Source organism: Dunckerocampus dactyliophorus, chromosome 14 (genome assembly GCF_027744805.1).
Source record: "Dunckerocampus dactyliophorus isolate RoL2022-P2 chromosome 14, RoL_Ddac_1.1, whole genome shotgun sequence".
Lineage (NCBI taxonomy): Eukaryota > Metazoa > Chordata > Actinopteri > Syngnathiformes > Syngnathidae > Dunckerocampus > Dunckerocampus dactyliophorus.
This window is the reverse complement of record NC_072832.1, coordinates 3,686,408-3,706,865: the sequence shown is the minus strand read 5'-3', so window position 1 is coordinate 3,706,865 and position 20,458 is coordinate 3,686,408. Positions and strand designations below refer to the sequence as shown.

Here is a 20,458-nt window from a genome sequence, read left to right as displayed (position 1 = left end):
TTGTCATATTTACTAAAAAGGGTTATAGAGGAACGCTACCAGGATCTCCAAAAAGTGTATGAGTCACAAGGAAGAGGTGCTCTCTTCGGAATAGGGACAGGAAATCACCAAAAACTGCAAAAATCAAAAGGTTCTCTATAACACTGTTAAAATGGCTTTATTATTTTTTCTGGCATGTCATAATAGGTCTTATTCAGCCCAATGCATTTCAGCCATCCGGTCTTCAACGTTTGTCCCCCTGATTTTAACAGGGTTACAGAGTGCCTTCGATCTTTGCAGTTTTTGGTGATTGGAATATTTACTGTTTAGAAAGGATTGGACAATTTTCACAACATAGGTGATAGTGTTTCCTACTGGAAAACACTCCACTGACTTCCATTACAAGCACTGTTTTTCACCCAGTTGTAAGACCATCAAAAAATGCATTTTTTAATTTTAGCATTTCATTGTGTTTCATTGTAGGTGATTAGTTTCCCACTGGACTTTGCGACTGTGGTGAGTTTCGGTGGGGGGCAGGGCGTAATTACGTAGTGGTCCATGACGACCATAAAACATTTGTAAAAAGCCATAATCACCATGAAAAGCAAAGCAAATATTATTAGAACTACAAACACGCTCCTCTGCTGTCACAACGTGATGTGTTTTTTTGCAGTTGGGAGGGAGCAGTGAGGGAGGAGCTTGCAGCTCCACTTCCTGCTCAGTGATGATAGAGAGTCATTCGTGCATGCTTTGCAGAGTCTGCAGAAGTCTACACTAGCAGTATGTTCTGTGTGCGTACGTGCACGCATATAAAATCCCCATATAAATGGCCTTCTTAAAACAGTTAAACACAACAAAAGACTTGTAATTCTGGAGGCGACATGTATAATCCAACAGCCTCTGGAATGGACTTGCTGTTGCGCGCTCCTTTAGACATCTGGGCTGCAAAAGTCTGTTGCTGTGGCTACGCTCCTGACCTTCCAGGGTACTATAGAGGGGGTGAGAGTCAGTGTCCATGATAGTTCTGATCTTGCCTAGCGTTCTGTCTTTGATCACCTCCCTCCTCCAGTGTAGCAAGCCTGATGCCCACAACTGACTCAAGTCTTTTATCCTTCACCTTGACTCCAGCTCCCCAAAATACAACGGCAAAGAAGATGGTGCTGGCCACAACTGACTGCTAGAAGATGTAGCGCACCTCCTGAGGAAATAGAGCACTTTTTGTGGAGTGCCTGTGTTTGTGGACCACTCAAGCTTGCAGTCCAACACCGAGGTACTCCAAGGATGTTACCTGCTCCACATCTCTACCAGCAATGGAGATTGACAGGGGCGTGACGGCTGGAACTGACAACCATCTCCTTTGTTTTCTCCACATTCAGCTGCAGAGGATTCTCCCCACACCACATTAATGTCATCCAACAGTACTCTGTACTACTCCTCAACACACCCCACTATGGCCGTGTCATTGGAATGTTTTTGTAGATGGCACGACTTGGAACAGTACATAAAATTTGCAGTGTAAGTGGTGAACAGCAATGGAGAAAGCGCTGTTCCCTCGGGGGGGCCCTATATTGCTGATCAGCTCACATACTGTGTGGTCTGCCTGTCAGGTGATGATCCAGGTGATGAGGGGGACGTCCACATTCAAGCTCTCCAACTTCTCTCTTAGCAGCCTGGGCTGGATTGTGATGAAGGCAAAGAACAAAGAACGTGCTATAGATGGTAGTGTTTGGTTTGTCAGGGAGGGGTAGACCCCCTGCAGCATACACACACTATATTGCCAAAGGTATTCACTCACCATTCCAATTAATTGAATTCAGGTGTTCCAATCACTTCCATGGCCAAAGGTGTATAAAATCAAGCACCTAGATATGCAGACTTCTTCTACAAATATTTCAGAAAGAATGGGTCGCTCTCAGGAGCTCAGTGAATTCCTGTGTGGTGCTGTGATAGGATGCCGCTGGGTGGAGAGCTCTTGTGCGCACAATTTACTGCAGGTGAGATATAAAATGAGAGGACTGCGCACAGGTATGAGCCGCAAGGTTTTATAGATCTGAAGATTTTCTTGCATACATACTGTAGATTCTAAGGTTTGTGGGTATGCCATGTTTTGGGATGGAATTCACGCACAGTTTTAGAAATAAGGCCACTACCACCTTCCCAGGGTGAAGTCTCTCCAACTCTCTCCTCACCTGCTCAGTAGTGATGTTAAGAATGGCTGTGCTGCCAGAGGGTGTGGAAGAATTACGAGGTGAGTGAGGGGGTGAAGATGTCGTGTCGAAACAGAGGGGTACACAGAGATGAGACAGAACCAGGATAACATGGATGGACAGGGATGGGGGGGAAAAAAAGGCTGAGAGTTTTGTTGACAGGCCGTACAGCAGAGACGGTAGGAGAGGTGGCAGCGTGGAGAACTGCGACACCGTAGACAGTGGTGGCTGGTGATTGATATCAGGGACCTGGCACTGCCACCTGATCCAGCCGGCTGTCCAGCCAGCCAGCTTCCAGCGAGGGTGAACCCGCTGAACTTGCAAAGCCAAAATGGCCGCCTCACTACACTGCACCCGGTGAACCCCACAGCGCAGTCTGATACATACACACACACACACACACACAGTAGCGAGGATCCAGTTCCCAGAGAGACGAAACACGCTGAGGGAGGGAGAACGATGCAGGATGAGAGGGTGCACAAGGACAGATCTGCTGCTATCATGCGATGGTGCCGAGGCGCATTAGCTGACGCAAAACTCCATTTGCATAACGGAGGATGTTGAACTTGCATCAAACATAATGCATTCTGACTGAACGTCTCCATGTTGAATGTCTACAGGGGTGCCTGTGCATAATGCAATATATTCCTGACGGGATGTGCATTCAAATTAAGGTACACATATGGAAATGAGGAGCACAACAAATCTAGTGCAGCACACACATACACACAGATAGCAACTTAACATGCCAGGTCTAGTATAGTAAAAGTACCCAGAGGTCCACTGAATTTTGAATGTAAAAGGTATAAGGTACAAATCCCTTGCATGTTGTGCGTTGGAAGAAGTTCGTCGTTCCATCATTTTGGATTAAAGTAAACAGGGACTACCCAGGACTTTCCACAATGGCACTGAATGGGTTGTTGCCGTTCCAAAGACATTCCGATGAACAGTAAACACACTGCGTCTGTCGCTCATGCACCTCAAACCACGGTATTGCCATGTTCTCGCTGGAAAACAAACTTCAGGCTTGCACCAACAGTGAGTCAGTATTAATTTTGTGTGTGTTTTGTACAGTGTTTTCATTTTAGATTTTGCTTTTACTTGTTTTTATATTTTGCTCATGATGGTATGTATAGTGTATTTGTTTCAGACATGCTTATCAAGTTACATTAACAAACATCATGCCGTTACGTTTGCACAATTCAACATGTCTGGAAAGTAGTAGGAAGAAGCACATCTTATTTAATCCTACCTCCCTTTGTCCGTGTCTATTACGAATAATTCATTCACACCATAACCTTTTTTTACATGTTGACGTGTATATTTCACTTGCTATTTTGTTATTTACATTTTTTCTTTTCCTGTGTAAATAAACCTTGTGAAGTGGTAAGGAAAAGTAAGAAATATCAAACGGAAAAATAAAAACAAAATAAGATTAACATGTAATAAAATGATAACCTAAAATAAGCAGAAATATTTAATTAAAAAAGTCAAACAAAAACATTAAGGAAAAATATATGACTGAATCTCAATTTATATCAGTTTATAAATAGTCTCTGCATACAAATTGAGCAATAGCAATTGTTTATTGGTGATCACCAATAAATTAAGTGTGTTTCTGAATATTGTTGAATTTGGCATAATCTATGTTATTGTGGAATTGTTAATTGTCGATTGTCGTTAACTTTCCGCTGCATCAAGTCTTTGGGAATTGTGTCTTTTACTTTCTTTTAGTCCAAATGATGTCATCTTCCATATTTGTCCAGTTCCGTGATGTCTTTGACAACACTACTTTGGCTTCCTCCAGTCCTCCATTTAATTTGGTGTAGATTTTGCAGTTGGTGCTCCAAATGCCTTGAATTTTCCCCTGCTTTCTTGCTATATTAAGTCGCGTGCTTGCTCGACAATGTCAGTTTTGTGCTTTGTCAGATGCTTATTGATGTAGAGTTGTAGACGTTTCAGCTTCTTTCTCTGCTTCAGCAATGCCACCTTGGGTTTTTTGTTTCTGAACTTTTAATGATGACAGGTGCCTGACAATGGGATGCATGTACCGATGTTGTTGACATCCACATCCACCCGCTTTGATTGCAGAAAACTGCCTGTTGCTCTACTGAAGCAACATCTTGTTGTCCTCATCCTGTTATCAGCTATGCATATGTGTAATGTGCAGCCCAATCACAATCACATCGTTCATGAGCATAGACTGTTCCAAATCATCAACACTACATATCACTTGTGATATTATGCGATACTATCATGTTGCTTCTTAAACCATTCATTCATCACTTTGTGATGAAATTCCTTAATGTGCTTTGTTAAGTTTTCACGTCGTCATGCTGTGCATCTATTGTCTTAGTTCCAGTCTCAGGTCATTCAACATCATCAATTATCTCCAGTTGCAGCGGCAGAACCAGAAATCTTTTTTTCTGGGCATTACAAACAAGTTCAGACGTTAGTTAGCACTTGACAACTTTTTTTTTTTTTATCAGAAATATTTTTATTGAATTTTGACAAAGTAAAAAACAAATACACACAATGTTTGCTGGTAGTTTAGGCATAGAATAAGAGAGAGAGAGAAAACAAAAACAGCAAAATAACAAACAAAAAACCCCAACACAAAAAAACACCCACAAAGTAAGCCACACACAGCCCAAAGAGACAGAGGTCCAAGTTTGGTAGGACTACCAAATGCAAAACAACCAAAGCAAATGCACAAGTGAATTAAACAACAGATGACAGCAAATAGGCCAGAGAGGGAAAGCTATTGGGGAGCTCAGGTAAATTTAAAGTTGTGGAAATATACTAAGAAAGGTCCCCAGACATTTTGGAATTTTTCTTTGGCATTACAAATTGAGTAATGAATTTTCTCCAAATTTATACAAGACATGACATCTCTCAGCCACTGAGCGTGGGTGGGCGGAGCAGCATCCTTCCACCTTAACAGAATTGCCCGTCTGGCCAAGAGGGAGGCAAAGGACAAACTTCGTTGTTGTGTCGGGGTCAAACGCAAGTCGGGTTCACCTGTGGTGCCAAACAGTGCTATTAAAGGGTTGGGTTGCAAGGGTAAATTGATAATTACAGAAAGTGTCTGAAAAACTTCCGTCCAATACTTCTCCAGACTAGGACAAGACCAGAACATGTGAATAAGTGTGGCATCCTCCCTCTTACACTTGTCACAACAGGGATCCACCTCTGGATATATACGGGCTAGTTTGGATTTTGACATATGAGTCCTGTGTACAACTTTAAATTGTAGCAAGCTATGGCGGGCACAAATAGAGGTTGAATTGACAACTTTTTTTTTAACAAGTTAGTTCCTCTCGTCACACAGTATTCAAGGCAGTGGTGTCAGCAAACAGATCTGTATTTGTGGTCGAGATCTGTGGACCAAAAAATATGGCAAAATATTCCAAAGCTTTGAGATCAGCGCAGAGTTCTTTTCAGTTTGTCCACACAGGAAGTGACATCGGTTCAATTTTTATTAACAGCATTAGACTAGTATGGAGGTCTGGTGGGCACCGCTTTCACTTTTTTTCCCCATCAGTCTGTCAGAGGTTTGGAGGAAACAAGGTTAGGGACCACTGATGTAAAGGGGCAGCCAAAATGACTCCTGTTGTCCACTGTGAATTGAACAGTTAAAAACCAAAGTCTTTGACAAGTGCCCTCAAAATCTGATGATGATGTGGCTCTTCCTCCCCTCCCTCAAGACCATCTGCTGCCTGCTGTGTGGGCTGATGCTGTTGGTCGTAACAGTATCCTCAGCGGCAGTGGCTGACTGTGACCTCGGCGGCCTTGCTTTGAGATGACAAAAGGTAAACTCAGGAGACTGGGTGGAAATGAACTTTGTGTTCAGACTTCTCAGTCTAGCTGAAGTATACTTTCTGTTGGCAGAGAGGGCGACACTTTCACAGAGCAGTGTCTTTTATGACCTGCAGCTCACAAAAGTCCTTCCGACTTGACAGCATCTATCATTCAAAGTGCTTTTTTTTCTTTTAATCATCCATCCTTTATCTCTCTGAAGAGAACTCGATTTTGAGCATTGGTTATTTTACCTTGAAAGTCTGATTCATTCTACATCCACAGCTCTTTTCTTTGGGGAAGATAAAGGCTCCTCACTCTGCTTTAATGAAGACAGGAAGGAAGTCATCACTGGAACGAGGGGGGGGGGCGCTCTGAAGGCTGGTTCATCTGAGGACGTGTTGTGTTGTACTGTTGCAGAGGTGAGGCTCCTGATTGTTTCCTTTGTGGTCAAAGACGTTTTTAAGTGATGACGACTTTATAATGCCAACCCTCTATTAAGAAAAGGACACGTTCAGACCCTCCTCCCTGTAACTCGTTTGAAGCCATATTCTTTCTATTATACTCTATTTGTGCAGTAAAAGGGTAGACATCCCCTTTCATGGTTGTGCTTAGTTGCAATAAGAGGAAGGAAGTTACCACACAAACAGTACTGCAATCAGACAGACGTTAGTTACATGACAGGCTGATGTGCGTGGGTGTGTATATGTAAATGTAAATGTATATATTGGGTTTCCGATCGTATTTGATTTTTTGTATAGTCTTGCCAATCTGATCCGATCCTTTTTTTTTTTTTTTTTTAAATTATTTTTATAAATCATACGCTTTTGTTACAAATATGAATTTGTGGAATTGAATAAGGTTATGAAAATAGGTCTTCAAAGCATTAAAAATGATGCAACGAAAGTATTGCTTGCTTTTTTATTACACGGCATGACCAAAAATATTATTTGGCCTTTGCAACAAACCTGTGAGTCAGTTCCCTAATCCAATAAAAGTCCATCCAATAAAAGAAAACATTGGAAAAAATGGGCATGCAAAAATACTTTTAGGGTAGGATTAATCATTTGAGATGGTTATAGATTAATTTGTGGTGTGATTTAGAATATATGATTATTTTAACAAACTCTCTTAGGGCCCTATGAAATCCGTTTTATTTTTCACAAATTCCATTTTAGAATTCCGTTTTTTTACCTTTTCCACTTATTTTACCAGCATAGTAGAGTGTGTGCTATTTGGGTTAGTGAATAAAATGTCCATGAATGAAATGCAACAATCCTTACATTTATTGATGCAATACATCACTGGCCCATTTTGTCCAATAATTGAGAAATGGATATAGTTTAGCTTAACTTTTCTAATGGGATGTCAGCCTCTTCAACAAACTGCAATGCTCGTGCTTGTGATTAAGGAAGATGTAGTCACCGATGTAATTCTAATTCCGTTATTAGTGTGAAATATTTATGTGATACCCTTATTTTGTTTACACAATTAGACAAATGGGACAAAGAGCGCTCTTATTTTGAAGGCCAAAAGTGTGACGTTGATACAAGCTTGAAGAATAAACGTGCCTGTCGTCTTTTTTCACTCAGAACCTGCACGTCATCAGTGGGCATTGTAAAATGGTAAAACACAACACGGTGAAAATATACTCATCCAGCCTGAGTCGCACACACACACACACGCACACACAGCTGCACTGCTAAACTAAGCTAACCCCAGAAGCTTCCATTCACGCTCCCTAACAGAGGCGCTAAGGAGCCGAATATCCAACGTCCAAAGTCAAAAGAACTTCACTACGGTACACCGCGGACATGCCTGCACTGTGGTGTTGCGTTTTCTTCTTCTTGTGGGTGGTGGGAGTCAAGTGGCAGACAGCTTTGAGATGCATTATTGCCCTTTCCATGTTGGATTGTGGCTCAGATTTACAAACGTTATACGGCAACCGGATCGGCCCGATGTCGTGGAGGAAGCAGATATTATCCGATCTTCAAAATACAGTGGATCGGCAGCCAATCGGGACATCCATTCTATAGTGTGTGTGTGTATGTATGTATGTATGTATGTATGTATGTATGTATATATATATATATATATATATATATATATATATATATATATATATATATATATATATATATATATATATATATATATATATAGAGAGAGAGAGAGAGAGAGAGAGAGAGAGAGAGAGAGAGAGAGAGAGAGAGAGAGAGAGAGAGAGAGAGAGAGAGAGAGAGAGAGACTGCCGACTGCATGATCTGGGGTGCTTTTTCATTCAGTGGAACACTGGAGCTTCAGGTGGTGCAGGGTTGTCAAACGGTGGCTGCTTACATGCAGATGTTGCAGCGTGGATGGGGATGACTGAGGGCCCTCGTCTGTGTGGTAACAGCTGTGTTTTTCAACAGGACAATGCTGCAGTTTACAATGCTCGCTTGACCAAGGACTTCTACAGGGAGAATAACATCACTCTTTTGGACCATCCTGCATGTTCCCCTCATTTAAATCCCATAGAGAAGAATTAGGGATGGATGGCAAGGAAAGTTTATAAAAATGGCCATCAGTTCCAGACAGTTGATGCCCTTCGTGAAGCCTCTCTTCACCACTTGGAGCAATGTTCCCACTAGCCTCCGGGAAACACTCGCATCAAACATGCCAAACTGAGAAATTTTTTGTTCTAGTTTGGAGAGTTTTTTGTTATTTTATGAGAAAATGATAAGTGCCCATTTGGGATCCAATATAATAAAAAAAAGAAAAACCTGAAATGGGCAGGATAGGGCCCCTTTAAAACTATCTTGATAATCACAGGGATGTCTTACACTTCTTCCTGCATGCAAGATGGTAAGAATAACACTTGAAATGTAAACAGGAATCGTTTGGTTTCAATCAATTATGACAACATCACATAATGTAGAAAAAAATTACACTCACTTCTTCACTTGGACACTTGATCAATATAGGGCAACTATAATACATCCTGTGTGTCCCCTAGGCTTACAGCTTTGTGTGATTGTGTGTGCTTTTGGGCGGGGGGATCAGAATGGTAAACTAAAGTTTGTTAGATCTGTTGTATAACAGATGTATCCTCAAATGACTTCAGTTGTGCTCTCGCGCTACATAGAAAATAAATACTTGACCATCTAAGGCACATGTGTCAAACTCGTGCCCTGGAGGCACATGTGTCAAACTCGTGCCCTGGAGGGCCGAGACGCTGCAGGTTTTCTCTCCAACCAGTTTCTTCAGCAGGTGATTTAATTGATGAGCTCCTTCTCTCAAACTGAAGGTTTTGATCATTAAAATCACCTGCTTTAGTGACTGGCTGGAAAGAAAACCTGCAGTGTCTCGGCCCTCCATGGCACGAGTTTGATACCCCTGGTCTAAGGGGATGGTGGGTTTGAAGCAAACCCCGATATAACAGTAAGGGAACTGTATCAGTTAGGACAGGTAAAGGCCTAGCCTTCATTACCCCAAGTAGGTTTCCTTAAGATCCAGTGCAGCTCCCTTAAACAATATAAAAAGGTAGGACACAGAGGAAAGATGCTGACGTTCCTCCAGTCTTTAAGAAGCAGTCTGTGCAAGTATTACGGGTTGGCTCCATCCATGGCAAAATAACCTATCATAAAATGGCATTCCGTTGACTCTGCAAAAAGCAGCTGCCTTGCAACAACAACAATCGCCTCCCAAGTGAGGAGGAAGAGGAGGAGGGAGCACCGAGAGGAAAACGTCAACTGTGCAACCTCGAGCGACTGTCTGCTGAAATGACAGCTGTGGGACACCACACAGGAAAATAATATATAGACCTGACTGACTACTGACACAGCCATATATATATATATGTTAGAACCCAACCAATTTATCGGCAGGTCGATTATGATGTATCACCGGTTAATCAATATTGGTGAATATATCGGCCTGTCACGATAATTGGTCAATCAATTAATGGAACGATAAAAAAAGACATCAGTCATTTTCAGCAGCCTCGATAAATGCGCATGCATTTGTGTTGGTATTCCTCGTCTCTCTTTCAGGCTGGATGACAAGAGGGTTCACTCTGTAGCTGTCTGCGCAAGGTGGTGCTATAGTGGAATGAACAGAGAGACTGAACCCTCCGGTTGTCTCCTCCCCTCTTTGTCTCTGTACGTGGAGGCATGGCTACCTTGGCTGGCAGCAAATAACCTTGTGAGCCAGCATATGCTAACATGAATGACAGCACAAACGCGATAGTGTGTAAGGCGAATGGCACACCCCCAGTGTGGGAATATTTTGGTTTTAAACAGCATGAACAAGGTGAGCGCATGAACACAGACGAACTGAGATGTCACATTTGTCGCTCCGTTCCTGTGCCTCTCTCTGTGACAAGGAAGCAGGGGAATACGACCAACTTGCATGCACACCTAAAACGGAGGTGGAAAGGAGCCTTCGTCCCGACAGTCAGTCAGTGTCGCTCGCTACATTGCAAAAGAAATGCAACATTTCGGGAAATGTTAAAAATGTTTGACAGACAGTACGAATTGCCTGGGAGAACGTGCATGTCCAACATGTCCCAAACAGCAATTCCTGAACTGTATAACCGAGTGAAAAAAGACGTGTTGAAGGACATTATATTGGAGTGTTTTTTTCTTAACAGAGACGGAGTCCATCTTATTTTCATTGAGGTTTTCTGTGTCTGTTTTATTGATTAGGTTTGTTTAATTTAATTAAAAGCTCATGACATTCCAATTACAATGTTAAATACTCTTCAGAAATTAATGTTTACGTCTTTTGATACGATGTACTCTCATTATGCCATAGAATTAATGAAAAAAAATGGTCTCAAAAAATGTCGATAATAGATATTAGACATTTTTTAATTTGTAGGACAATTATCAACCAGCGAATATGAATATGTAACCGATATATTAACTTTTTTTGCTGCGCGGAGATTCTGTCGCTCTGTGTCTCTGTGCTGCTCCCTGCCCGAGGACTTGGGCCCTCCCACATACACATAGACAGGATAGCGAAGTGCTTGCTTTAGCATTTGCTTTTGAGCTGTCTGCAAATACTCCCTGGCGGCAGATAGAACTTTTCAATAGCTAGCAAATATGGCTAATTGATATTGGTAATATGTTTTTGTGAATAAGCCTTTTATAGAATTTATACATACTGTTTTATACTTTTATACATGCACATCATGTATTAGTTTAAAAACACCTCACATTAGTCTATGTATTATCACTTTCAGCCGAATGCAACCACTTGTTTTTATTTAAAACGGTCAACTACAGGTATAGTATCAAATTCTAGGCTAATTACCAAAATGCACTAAATGTATATATTTTCATTTCACATGCAGAGGGGAAGAGTAAGGTGTGGAGCCACTTCACAAAAGACTCAACAGGCGTTACATGCAACATCTGCAGTGTGCAAGTTAGCCAGGGCTCCAATACCAGCAAAGCAAAGAACACTACAAATTTGTGGCAACACCTAACAGTAAATCACAAAGAGGCATGTCCTTATTTTGATAAGTCTTTCTAATTATACTTCCTTATTTTAATTTAGTCGTCTTCTGCTGCTTTGTGTGAAATCGTATTTTGGGTATTGTACGAATTTATGTTCATGTACAGGATATATCCTATATAAATCAAATCTCTTATCTCATATATCAGCCAATATATCTGATACCTGCCAAAATATCAGATAGCGGCTGTTTTCAGCACCCTAATATCGAAACATACCCAAAAAAGAAACATATCTGTCAGGCTCTAATATATATGCTGATGACTGTGGCTTATCATGCATCTGGGGGGCATTCACATCACGGTCCTGTTTGGTAGGGCAAAAATCTGCACCGCAATAAAATCACTTCAACTGAGCCATAAAGGTAAAACATTTAATTTCACGACTTCATTAAGCAGTCAAACTTTAGTAACACTGTACAGACAGCTCACTCTAATCATAGTTTCTGAACAAATTACGGCTAGGTTGCAGCACATTTGCACCAAACTAGAATGGGAACAGTGAGACCTTCATTTCAGTGGAGCATGTGAAAATTTACTGGTGCCCCCTGCATAAAATTTACGATTGTGTCGTCGTAAATCTCCGTCTGGTATAAAACCCTCTATAAAATGATGATGAAGATGTGTGACCTGCAACTTTAAGACTATCCCAGCAAAAGCGGTGCACAAATTGACACACTGTCAACATTTACGTAAACTCACATATTACATTCAATATTGTCGATTTTAAAAAGCAGTTTCTCCAAAAGTGTGTAGCTAAACAACCAATAAAAACATGTTTTATGGGACCATGTTTTTAAATGAGGCACTCTTTTGGCTGTCTGAACTCTAACTATTTCAAAACATCGACTTCAGACCACAAGTCTCTTTGTTTTAAAGACGAGGGAACGCAGCAAAGACTCTCAAGATGATAAAGATGAAAGTTGATAGTCATTACTTTGTTGGAATAAACCAAGCCCTACCTTCCTGTTTTGTCATGAGTTATTCTTTATCAAAATGCTGGCACTTGCAACTTTCTGTGGCATCATTTTGGGTTACAGCATTGAGGTGAGAAACTACTGAATTCAAGAAACAAATCATGTCAAAACAGGAAGGTGGTGGCGGTTGATGTTGTTGACACCTCGTGTCTTTGGGAACAGTCGTCTAGAGTCTTCAATGAAGGTAAAAATAACCATAAATGTTCATTTATCCCTTTCAGTCATCATTTATATGTATTTGTAGGCATTTAAAATTGTTTTCTGCAGACTATAATTGGCTTCCTGGAATTAGTTCTGGAACAAATTAATGACATTAACCAAGGTCACACTGGACTATATTTCATTATAAAATAACTTTTTTTATTGCTGCTGGAAAAAAAAAAAAAAAGAGTGACAATGTGTACCCTAAGTAAACCTACACAATCTCAGGCGATCCAATACAAGAGCTGTATCACAAATGTTGTTCATTGTTGTGGCTGCAGTTTGCAGTGGTGTACAACTGCACTGCATCATACTGAGAAATGTTTATCTGCTGTATTTGTGAAGGAAAACATTCAGAATCAAATTAATAGCTAATAAGCAACTATATTCTGACTATATACACTCATTCCCTGTTGTACTCTCCTCGTTCTTTCACTCTGTCGTCACATAACTCTATTCAGTGCCAAATAAAGCATTATTTGAAGAAGAGAGAAAGAAGAGAGCCTTCCTCAGTATGGGAACGCAACTCAAAGCAGTCTTAAAAAGGTACAATAAGGTTTGCCGTGTGAGTCTGTAGGTGTCACTACTGCTTTCAGTCTGCCTCTCTAAAAACGCTGTCTAATGACTAAGACTGCAGTCTTTCCTGTATCACGACCCGGACAGTGAGTTAGCGCCTTGACCCTCTTCTTGTGTACACACGCACACACACATGCGCACGCACACACACAGAATATGATGCAGTCAAACATTCATATTCCTGACACGAAGAAAAAACACTTTAGCCCCACAGCCTGGATCCCCTTCTATCTCTCTCACTCGCTGACTAACACTGCTGGCGCTGCGTCGTGACTGGAGGCTATGTGTTCTTTTTAATATGCGTAGACGACTGTCTGAGGATCACAGCGGCACTGCTGGCACACAGCAAAAAAAAAAAGTGTGTAACTGTATGTGTGTGAGAGCATCCACCTAATGCGCTAAGAAGCACTTTGATGCCCAACAAGTTCCCCTGCTGTGCAACAGGGCTGGCCTACATTACCCACAAGCCTGCTGTCTGTTATGCATCGTGTCACTTCCTGTTCAACAGTTTGTGTTGCAAATTCCAAGCCTCCCGTCACATAGCGGGAGGATGACGCTGATGGAAATCCCCCCCACATGTGTTGAACTACAGATGCTGGGCTTCTGTTAAATATTAGAAACCTGTCACCCCCTGCAGTGACCGCAAATTGAACTTAGAGGAACTATCTGAGGAAAGAGAAGTGCCATCTTTGCAACATGCTCACCATCCACTATTCATTTCCCTTCTGTTTGTATTCAGTTGAGGCTGTAAACAGGATATGTTGTCAGTGCCCCCCCTCCTTTTTACTCCACCACAAACAAGCCCCCCCCGCTCCAATCTTGTGTCATATGACTCTGTGCGACATTCAGAGCTAAAGACAAGCTATGTTAATGAATTCCTCCGACATATATAACCAAGTTTATGTCACAGTCTATAAAAGGATGCATACTGGCCGTGACAGATCATTTTGCAGCTGCAGTGTGGCCGCATGCTTTGTGGATTTTACTAACGGCACACATTCCCATGCAAAAGCCAGCCAAGCCCATAGTCAAAGAGAGACATCCATGTTTGGTTGCCAGACAGCCATGTGATCACACACACACACACACACACACACACACACACACACTCACATCCTCCCACCGGCACATGTGGACCGGCAAGGCCACAGCCTAAGTCTAGACATCAGGGGAGAGGCAAGGAGATGAGGACGATGATGGCAAAGAGGAGAGGAGGAGGAATGAAGGTGCTGGATGTACTCACCCCGTTTCTGAAGCCATCCCTCTTTAACGACGGTGACATCGCTCATGGTTCCTCCAGGCCGAGTGTTGCCGCTACACGCCTGCTCCACAGAGAGCGAGAGGGAGGGGAGGAGAGGAGGTTGTGGAGGAGGGGTGGGGGGGTGGCTCTCCCAGCCTCGCGTCACTCTCCCTCCCTTCCTTCCTTCCTTCGCCGTTCGCCCTTTTGTTCACGTGGTCTCTTGCTCTCTCACTCACCAACACAAACACTCAATGTGCGTGTGTGTCGTCGTGCTTCGTGCTGTGGCTTATCTCCCTCCCGCTCAGCTTCTTCTTCTCGTCCTCCTCCGCCGCCGCTGCCACCACCTCCTCCTCCTCTCCTGTTCCCTCTCCAGACCTTCCTCCTCACCGGCAGTGACTCAGCCTGGAAGGAAATTAAATTTTTTTAAAAAATAAATAAATATGACAAAAAAGTAATGTTTCATATCATCTCCTGAGGCCTGTACTAAGAAGCAAGTTTAAGGTGTCCGGGATCACCTCTTTGTTTTCCAAACACTGAAGATGTGGGATGAGCGGTACTATGAAGCTGGAGAACAACTTGACTAGTCGAGTCAGGATTTACCTCTTACCATGAGCAAGTTTGCATAAAAGGGGGCAGTGTTAGCAGCAGATGACCAATAACAAACATGCAGAGATCTCCACAGGATTGTCAATGAATGGTGATGTCATTTGTCAGAGGCAACTGATTGGTCAGTATGCAGGGCTTTTATAGGCTCTGATCTCCTATTGGTTGGTAGGTGGTGTTTTGCTCGGCTTTGATGTCTTATCCCCGAACATAACCTGCTCTCCACCAGGTTAGCTGCACTGCATAAGTTACCATGGCGATGTGTTCTGCTAAGAAGTTAACAAGCTTCATGGTAATGCATATCTGGTGGAACCTGAAAATTTGAGAACTCCTTGGACCACTGTACCTCAAAAGTCGCAGATAAACATTGCAGACATCAGCAGGTCAGAATTCAGCTCAGTGAGCTTGTTGGATTTGCTCAACCAGTGTTTTTAGATTTTTGTGTGCCTTTTTGCCTGTGTGCAACAACAGTGTGCGAGCGCCCCCACTTCAAACAGTACTACGTAATGTGGGAAACGCAAAACGACAACCATAGAATTGGAAACAGAACTCACGGAGACCACCGACAAAAGTGATACATGGGTCTCTGTCCAGGCTACTCAGTACAACATAGCCGTTAATTAATCAGGCCCCCTAGCAGATGCATGTTCTGCACATAGTGCTGAGTCGGCATGCTCTCTTATGCAAATTAGCCACGCCATCAGTCATCAATAATAATAATTTTAAAAAAAATTAAATTAAGCCTTTAGGGTGGTGGCAGTCTAAGCCTAGAAGGTATTATTTCTATTTGCATTATTTTCATCATCGTTTTGACCCAAATGGTAGCCACAAAATTTTGGCCCAAGTAGTATCCACAAAAAACAGTCTGAAAAAGACACGTCGTCAAAGCTTTTCTTCCCATCACTCGTTCGCTCTCTCACACACGCACACACACCAGTGACATGAAGAGACAGGGAGCCACTGGGGAAACAAAGTAGCTTAAAAAAAAAAAAGTATCTCAAAAGGTTGTTAGCAAGTTAGCAAACAAGAGAGAAATGATGATGCAAATTTTAAGATAATGGTGATCAACGAAGCAGAGTGATCAAACAACTGTGCAGCAGCTAAGAAATATGATTTGAATGAAATTTCATCTCATTTCAAAAATATATATAATATATACATATATATATATATTTTTTTTAAGTACTGTAGGTCTTCTATTCAGTATCATCCTATATTAGTGTCAATGCGGTGAACATTTTTTGGGAGGACATACGTGCTCTCCTCAACCATCCTCTTCCCTCTACTGCTACCATAAATTACTGCCGCAGTCCTGACTAGACGTATACCGATATTGACTGCCAGACGGATGCCTCTCATTCATTCAGTGATAGTGTTGTATAAAATCCAGTCTACCATTGTGTGTTATTTCTGCGTGTGGAATCATTTTGCCAGCGTGCGTGTAGGCTGACTTGTCTGCATGTGTGGGCGGTGGGAGAGCATCTCAGGACTGTGGAGTAGGGCTTGCTTGGCTATAAATAGCAGAGAAATAGCAGTTAGGGATGCTCTCACTCTCTCTCCTTGCCCAAAAATCTCTGCACCCAACTTCATCAATCGCCGCCGCGTCTCTCCCCGCATTGCTGGCGTGTTCACCTCAAATGCACCCTACTACACTGTATTACACAACACACCACGGCACCACAACGCTCCATTCGGCTTGAATGGGGATAAGCGTTACGGCGGTTGAGCTAACAGTTAGAGCTACCTAGCGGGGGAATCAGTATTCACATCAGCTCGCGTCTGCTGCCGACAACTTGGAGAGGGGGGGATGGGGGGCTGCAGCGTCATGTTTACACCCATCACATGCACACACACACAGCTTAGGAGGTGACACATAAATGCAGACTATTAAAATGTCGCAATAGAGCAGTGAAACCAATAAAAATGTCTGCTTTCATTTCCTTGGCTTGCTGCCATGTGGAGGCAACAACAAGAGCAGCGTGCCATGCTTACTGAAGCAAGGTGGCACAAGAAAGTTGCACATTTGTGATGCTAAATGTAAAATGATGATGACTGAGACAAAGAGAGGAGAGGAGACCCCTTTGTCACCAGGGCAGTGGTTGCTATGGAGATATCCGCTGCCAGGATGCACCAGCTATGGCATGGGAAGCACATGGCAGACATTAACAAGAATGTCAAGTGACACAAGTAGCTAGTAATAGTAAATGGATACCCAATAGCCGCAAGTCAGCATTCGCCGATTCGCAGATTTACTGATTGCTAAGCCACGCAGAAAAACATTCACATCTCATTTCACCTTAAGTTCATAATAAATTTATAAATATGTGATTATAAAGAATAAAATGTATATAGAGGAGGGGTATCATGAGACACCCAGCTCACGAGATGAGACGATACACGAGATTGGGTCCAGAAGAACAAGACGAGATGTGATTTTAACATAAATTTTAAGAAAAGTACAATGAAAAAAATATGACTCGACAAACAAACTTTATTTAACCAAGTTTTAACCAACCAATTTCCCCGACAAAGTGACGCTAAACGATATTGCCAAAATTTTTTGAGAATAAATAAACCACTAATGTTAAGTGATGATACTATATACAGTAATAATAATATACCATAATAATGCAATATTTCCTGTAATGTCATCTTGTACTCTGTAATGTTGTGGAATTGGCATTTATGACATGTATTTTCTCACAGGAAATTCGTACTGTCTAACGTTTGCAGCATTTATTGAAATGCTGGCTATTCAACTTTATTAAAGAGCATTTCTTTTGCGATGTAGCAAACACTTTCTGTGAACGCACACTAGACTGTATATTATTCACGTCGGGGGTCACCAAATGTGATTGAGACAGAAGTGGAGGTTAAGTGGTATGAAGCATTTATTCTCTACTGAACAATGAGCAACAACCACTTAACGTCTCAGTTGCGAACAACAATCACATGACCCAGGAACGGACATTGGTGGAAAAGTGTACCCTGCCACTATGAAATAATAACGTAACATTACAAGTTTTTTTATGATTTATCTTGTGACTTTCTTGAGCCACTTCATTGCATTTATTTGCATTTTGTTTTGGTTATTTTTACTAAGAAAATATTGTGTTGTGGCTTGAGTTGCACAATTAGCCACAGTACACTGCATGGAAAACTATCATTTATTTAGACAGGATTTAGTTATTTTTTCTTATTTATTTTAAATACATATGTTGCATTTTCATTGTGCTATATTGCATGGTTTAAAAATGACTTTTCACTTGGCTTTTTTTCTCTTTTCAATAAAGATATTTGAAAATAACACACATTTGAACGGCCATAAGGTCACACAATGCGGAAAGAAACCAAGAGTTGTTGGAAATACGCCTCTCGCGTCTACCAGTTTCCTGGGGGTGCAGGGAACGATCACTGACCTAGTCCCATCACACCAGAGCTCACGTAAAGAAAGCTTAGCAGCACATGCATTTTCTGCGCCGGATGAGGGGGGCACATCTACCCCCTCCAATACTCACCACCTTCTACAGTAGTAGTACTGTATTAATCCTTACATTATTAATCCTTATTACATTAATGTAATAATAATATTACAGAGGCACCATAGCGTGTATCCAACTGCATCTCTGTGTGGTCAGGAGTCAGCAATGTCTCTGACTGGAAATCCCTGCAAGGAGTGGTGAAGCCAGTGGAGAAAATCATCTGGACTTCACTTACTCCCATCCATGGGAGTTGGGGGGAGAAAAAAAACACGATGCTTGACCAGTGCTCACAACATCAGTAGAGACCCCTCCCACCCCCACCATGGACTGTTCTCACCACTTCCCTCCGGAAAGGGCAGAACCACCAGGTTTAAAAACAGGCTCTTTACGTATGCCATAAGAGTGTTATTAGCAAAATAATCCCTAAACATTTCTGAGACAATATAATGCATTAGTTTCTATCTTCGAGTAGACTTAAGGTAGTCACGCAGATAGACAAACAAAACTCCAAGAATTACTAAAGTATTGAGAAACAGGTTTCTCCACACCAGTCCAAACTAAATTCACTCCCGGCACTCTTTAACAACCACATCACATAATCAACTAACATGAAATATGTCTAGCATAAAATGCCAGTTTGCTGGCTGGACATGAACCACTATTCCCCTTTTATGTGGGCAAAAGAATAACAAAAAAGCCCAATGTCAGCACAGCAATGTCAGTGTACAGTGTTGTGATTCAATGCACCAGGATACAAATGATGCTTTGCTTGCCATACGTGTCCAATTTCTGAAAGACTACTGCTGAGCACTGAAGCATGACAAAAGGGTACCAGCATCACTGCCATGCCGTGCACCACCTCATCATCATCATCATCATCATCATCATCATCATCAACGTCACGAGCTGCCAAGCTGACGCTTGTTGCCCTGTGGTAACAGTGTTACCACAATAAACATGGCATCAGTAATACACTGTACGCAATGTAACCGCGCAACCACCATAACAAACACCTGCAAATGACTGAACCGTCCCTATTACTTTCTAACATAACCAAACATGATGCCGCAGGTTTTATCGGCATTTGTGCCTTGTTGTTATGCTAACGGTAGCTAGCAAGCTAGCTAGGAAGGGTTACCTGAAGCAGCAGGTGCGATCTGAGCTCCGGCTTGTATTTTTTTTGCAATTTCCACTCGTTTCAGTAAGTAATGTGCTAAGTCGGTTGTCCTTGTGTTATTTACATTCCAAGTCCCATCGTGAGAATCTCAGTTTTGACGGATTTCCGACGAGCAACGAGAGGAAGCACCGTTACCGCATCAAGGCTTGTTTTGACTTTCGGGGAAGCTCGTGACGTCACATCGAGCCGAGGCAAGCCCCCTTTCCTCTCCCTCTCTCTCTAGCATACAAAGATTAACACACACGACGAATTCTACTCTACATCTTACCTTCACGTCCCAAAAACCTCGAATTTGTCTTTTGGTGTTCTTAATGAGTCGTCTCTCTCGTTTTCTTGTCCTCCGTTGCCGAGCTAACCCCGCATCATCTCATGCCAACATCCCGCGTGGCCTCGTTGGGACCGAACGCCAAACATCGCGAGATCTTAGTGGCTACTTTGGTTATTAGCCAAACGGCTTACAAGGGGTTTGCTAATTGACTCACCAAAACACCTGTGCACCATTAACAACCATGGCATACTTACTGATGGTGCATTGATGACTGATGCTGTTTTTTTCGTGTGATTATTGCGATTAAGACATTAAAAAATAATTCCAATTAATTAAAAGTTAAAGCTGATGTTTTTGAGTCGCACCACGTAATTTGTCAACTGGTTTTACCAGGCAAATTGCTGGATTGTGACAGTAACAGGTATAAATAAAATAGAATAATAATGTAAGAA

General features: G+C 42.0%; 1 protein-coding gene across 3 annotated transcripts in view; it reads right to left on the bottom strand.

Annotated features, from left to right (window-relative positions):
• The window catches only part of akt3a (v-akt murine thymoma viral oncogene homolog 3a), a 59,764-nt gene extending 39,620 nt beyond the window's left edge, over positions 1–20,144 (bottom strand). For 2 of the 3 annotated variants that reach the window (XM_054799328.1, XM_054799330.1), the window contains exons 1-2: positions 20,007–20,144; positions 14,480–14,878 (exon numbers count right to left, since the gene is read on the bottom strand). In XM_054799328.1, the coding sequence (XP_054655303.1) occupies positions 14,480–14,525 (46 nt within the window). In that variant the 5' untranslated portion in view covers positions 14,526–14,878; positions 20,007–20,144. Of the gene's footprint in view, positions 1–14,479; positions 14,879–19,699; positions 19,909–20,006 lie in introns of those variants that run through there. The other variant, XM_054799329.1, reaches the window with a different exon arrangement.
• Positions 20,145–20,458: the final 314 nt, after the last annotated feature.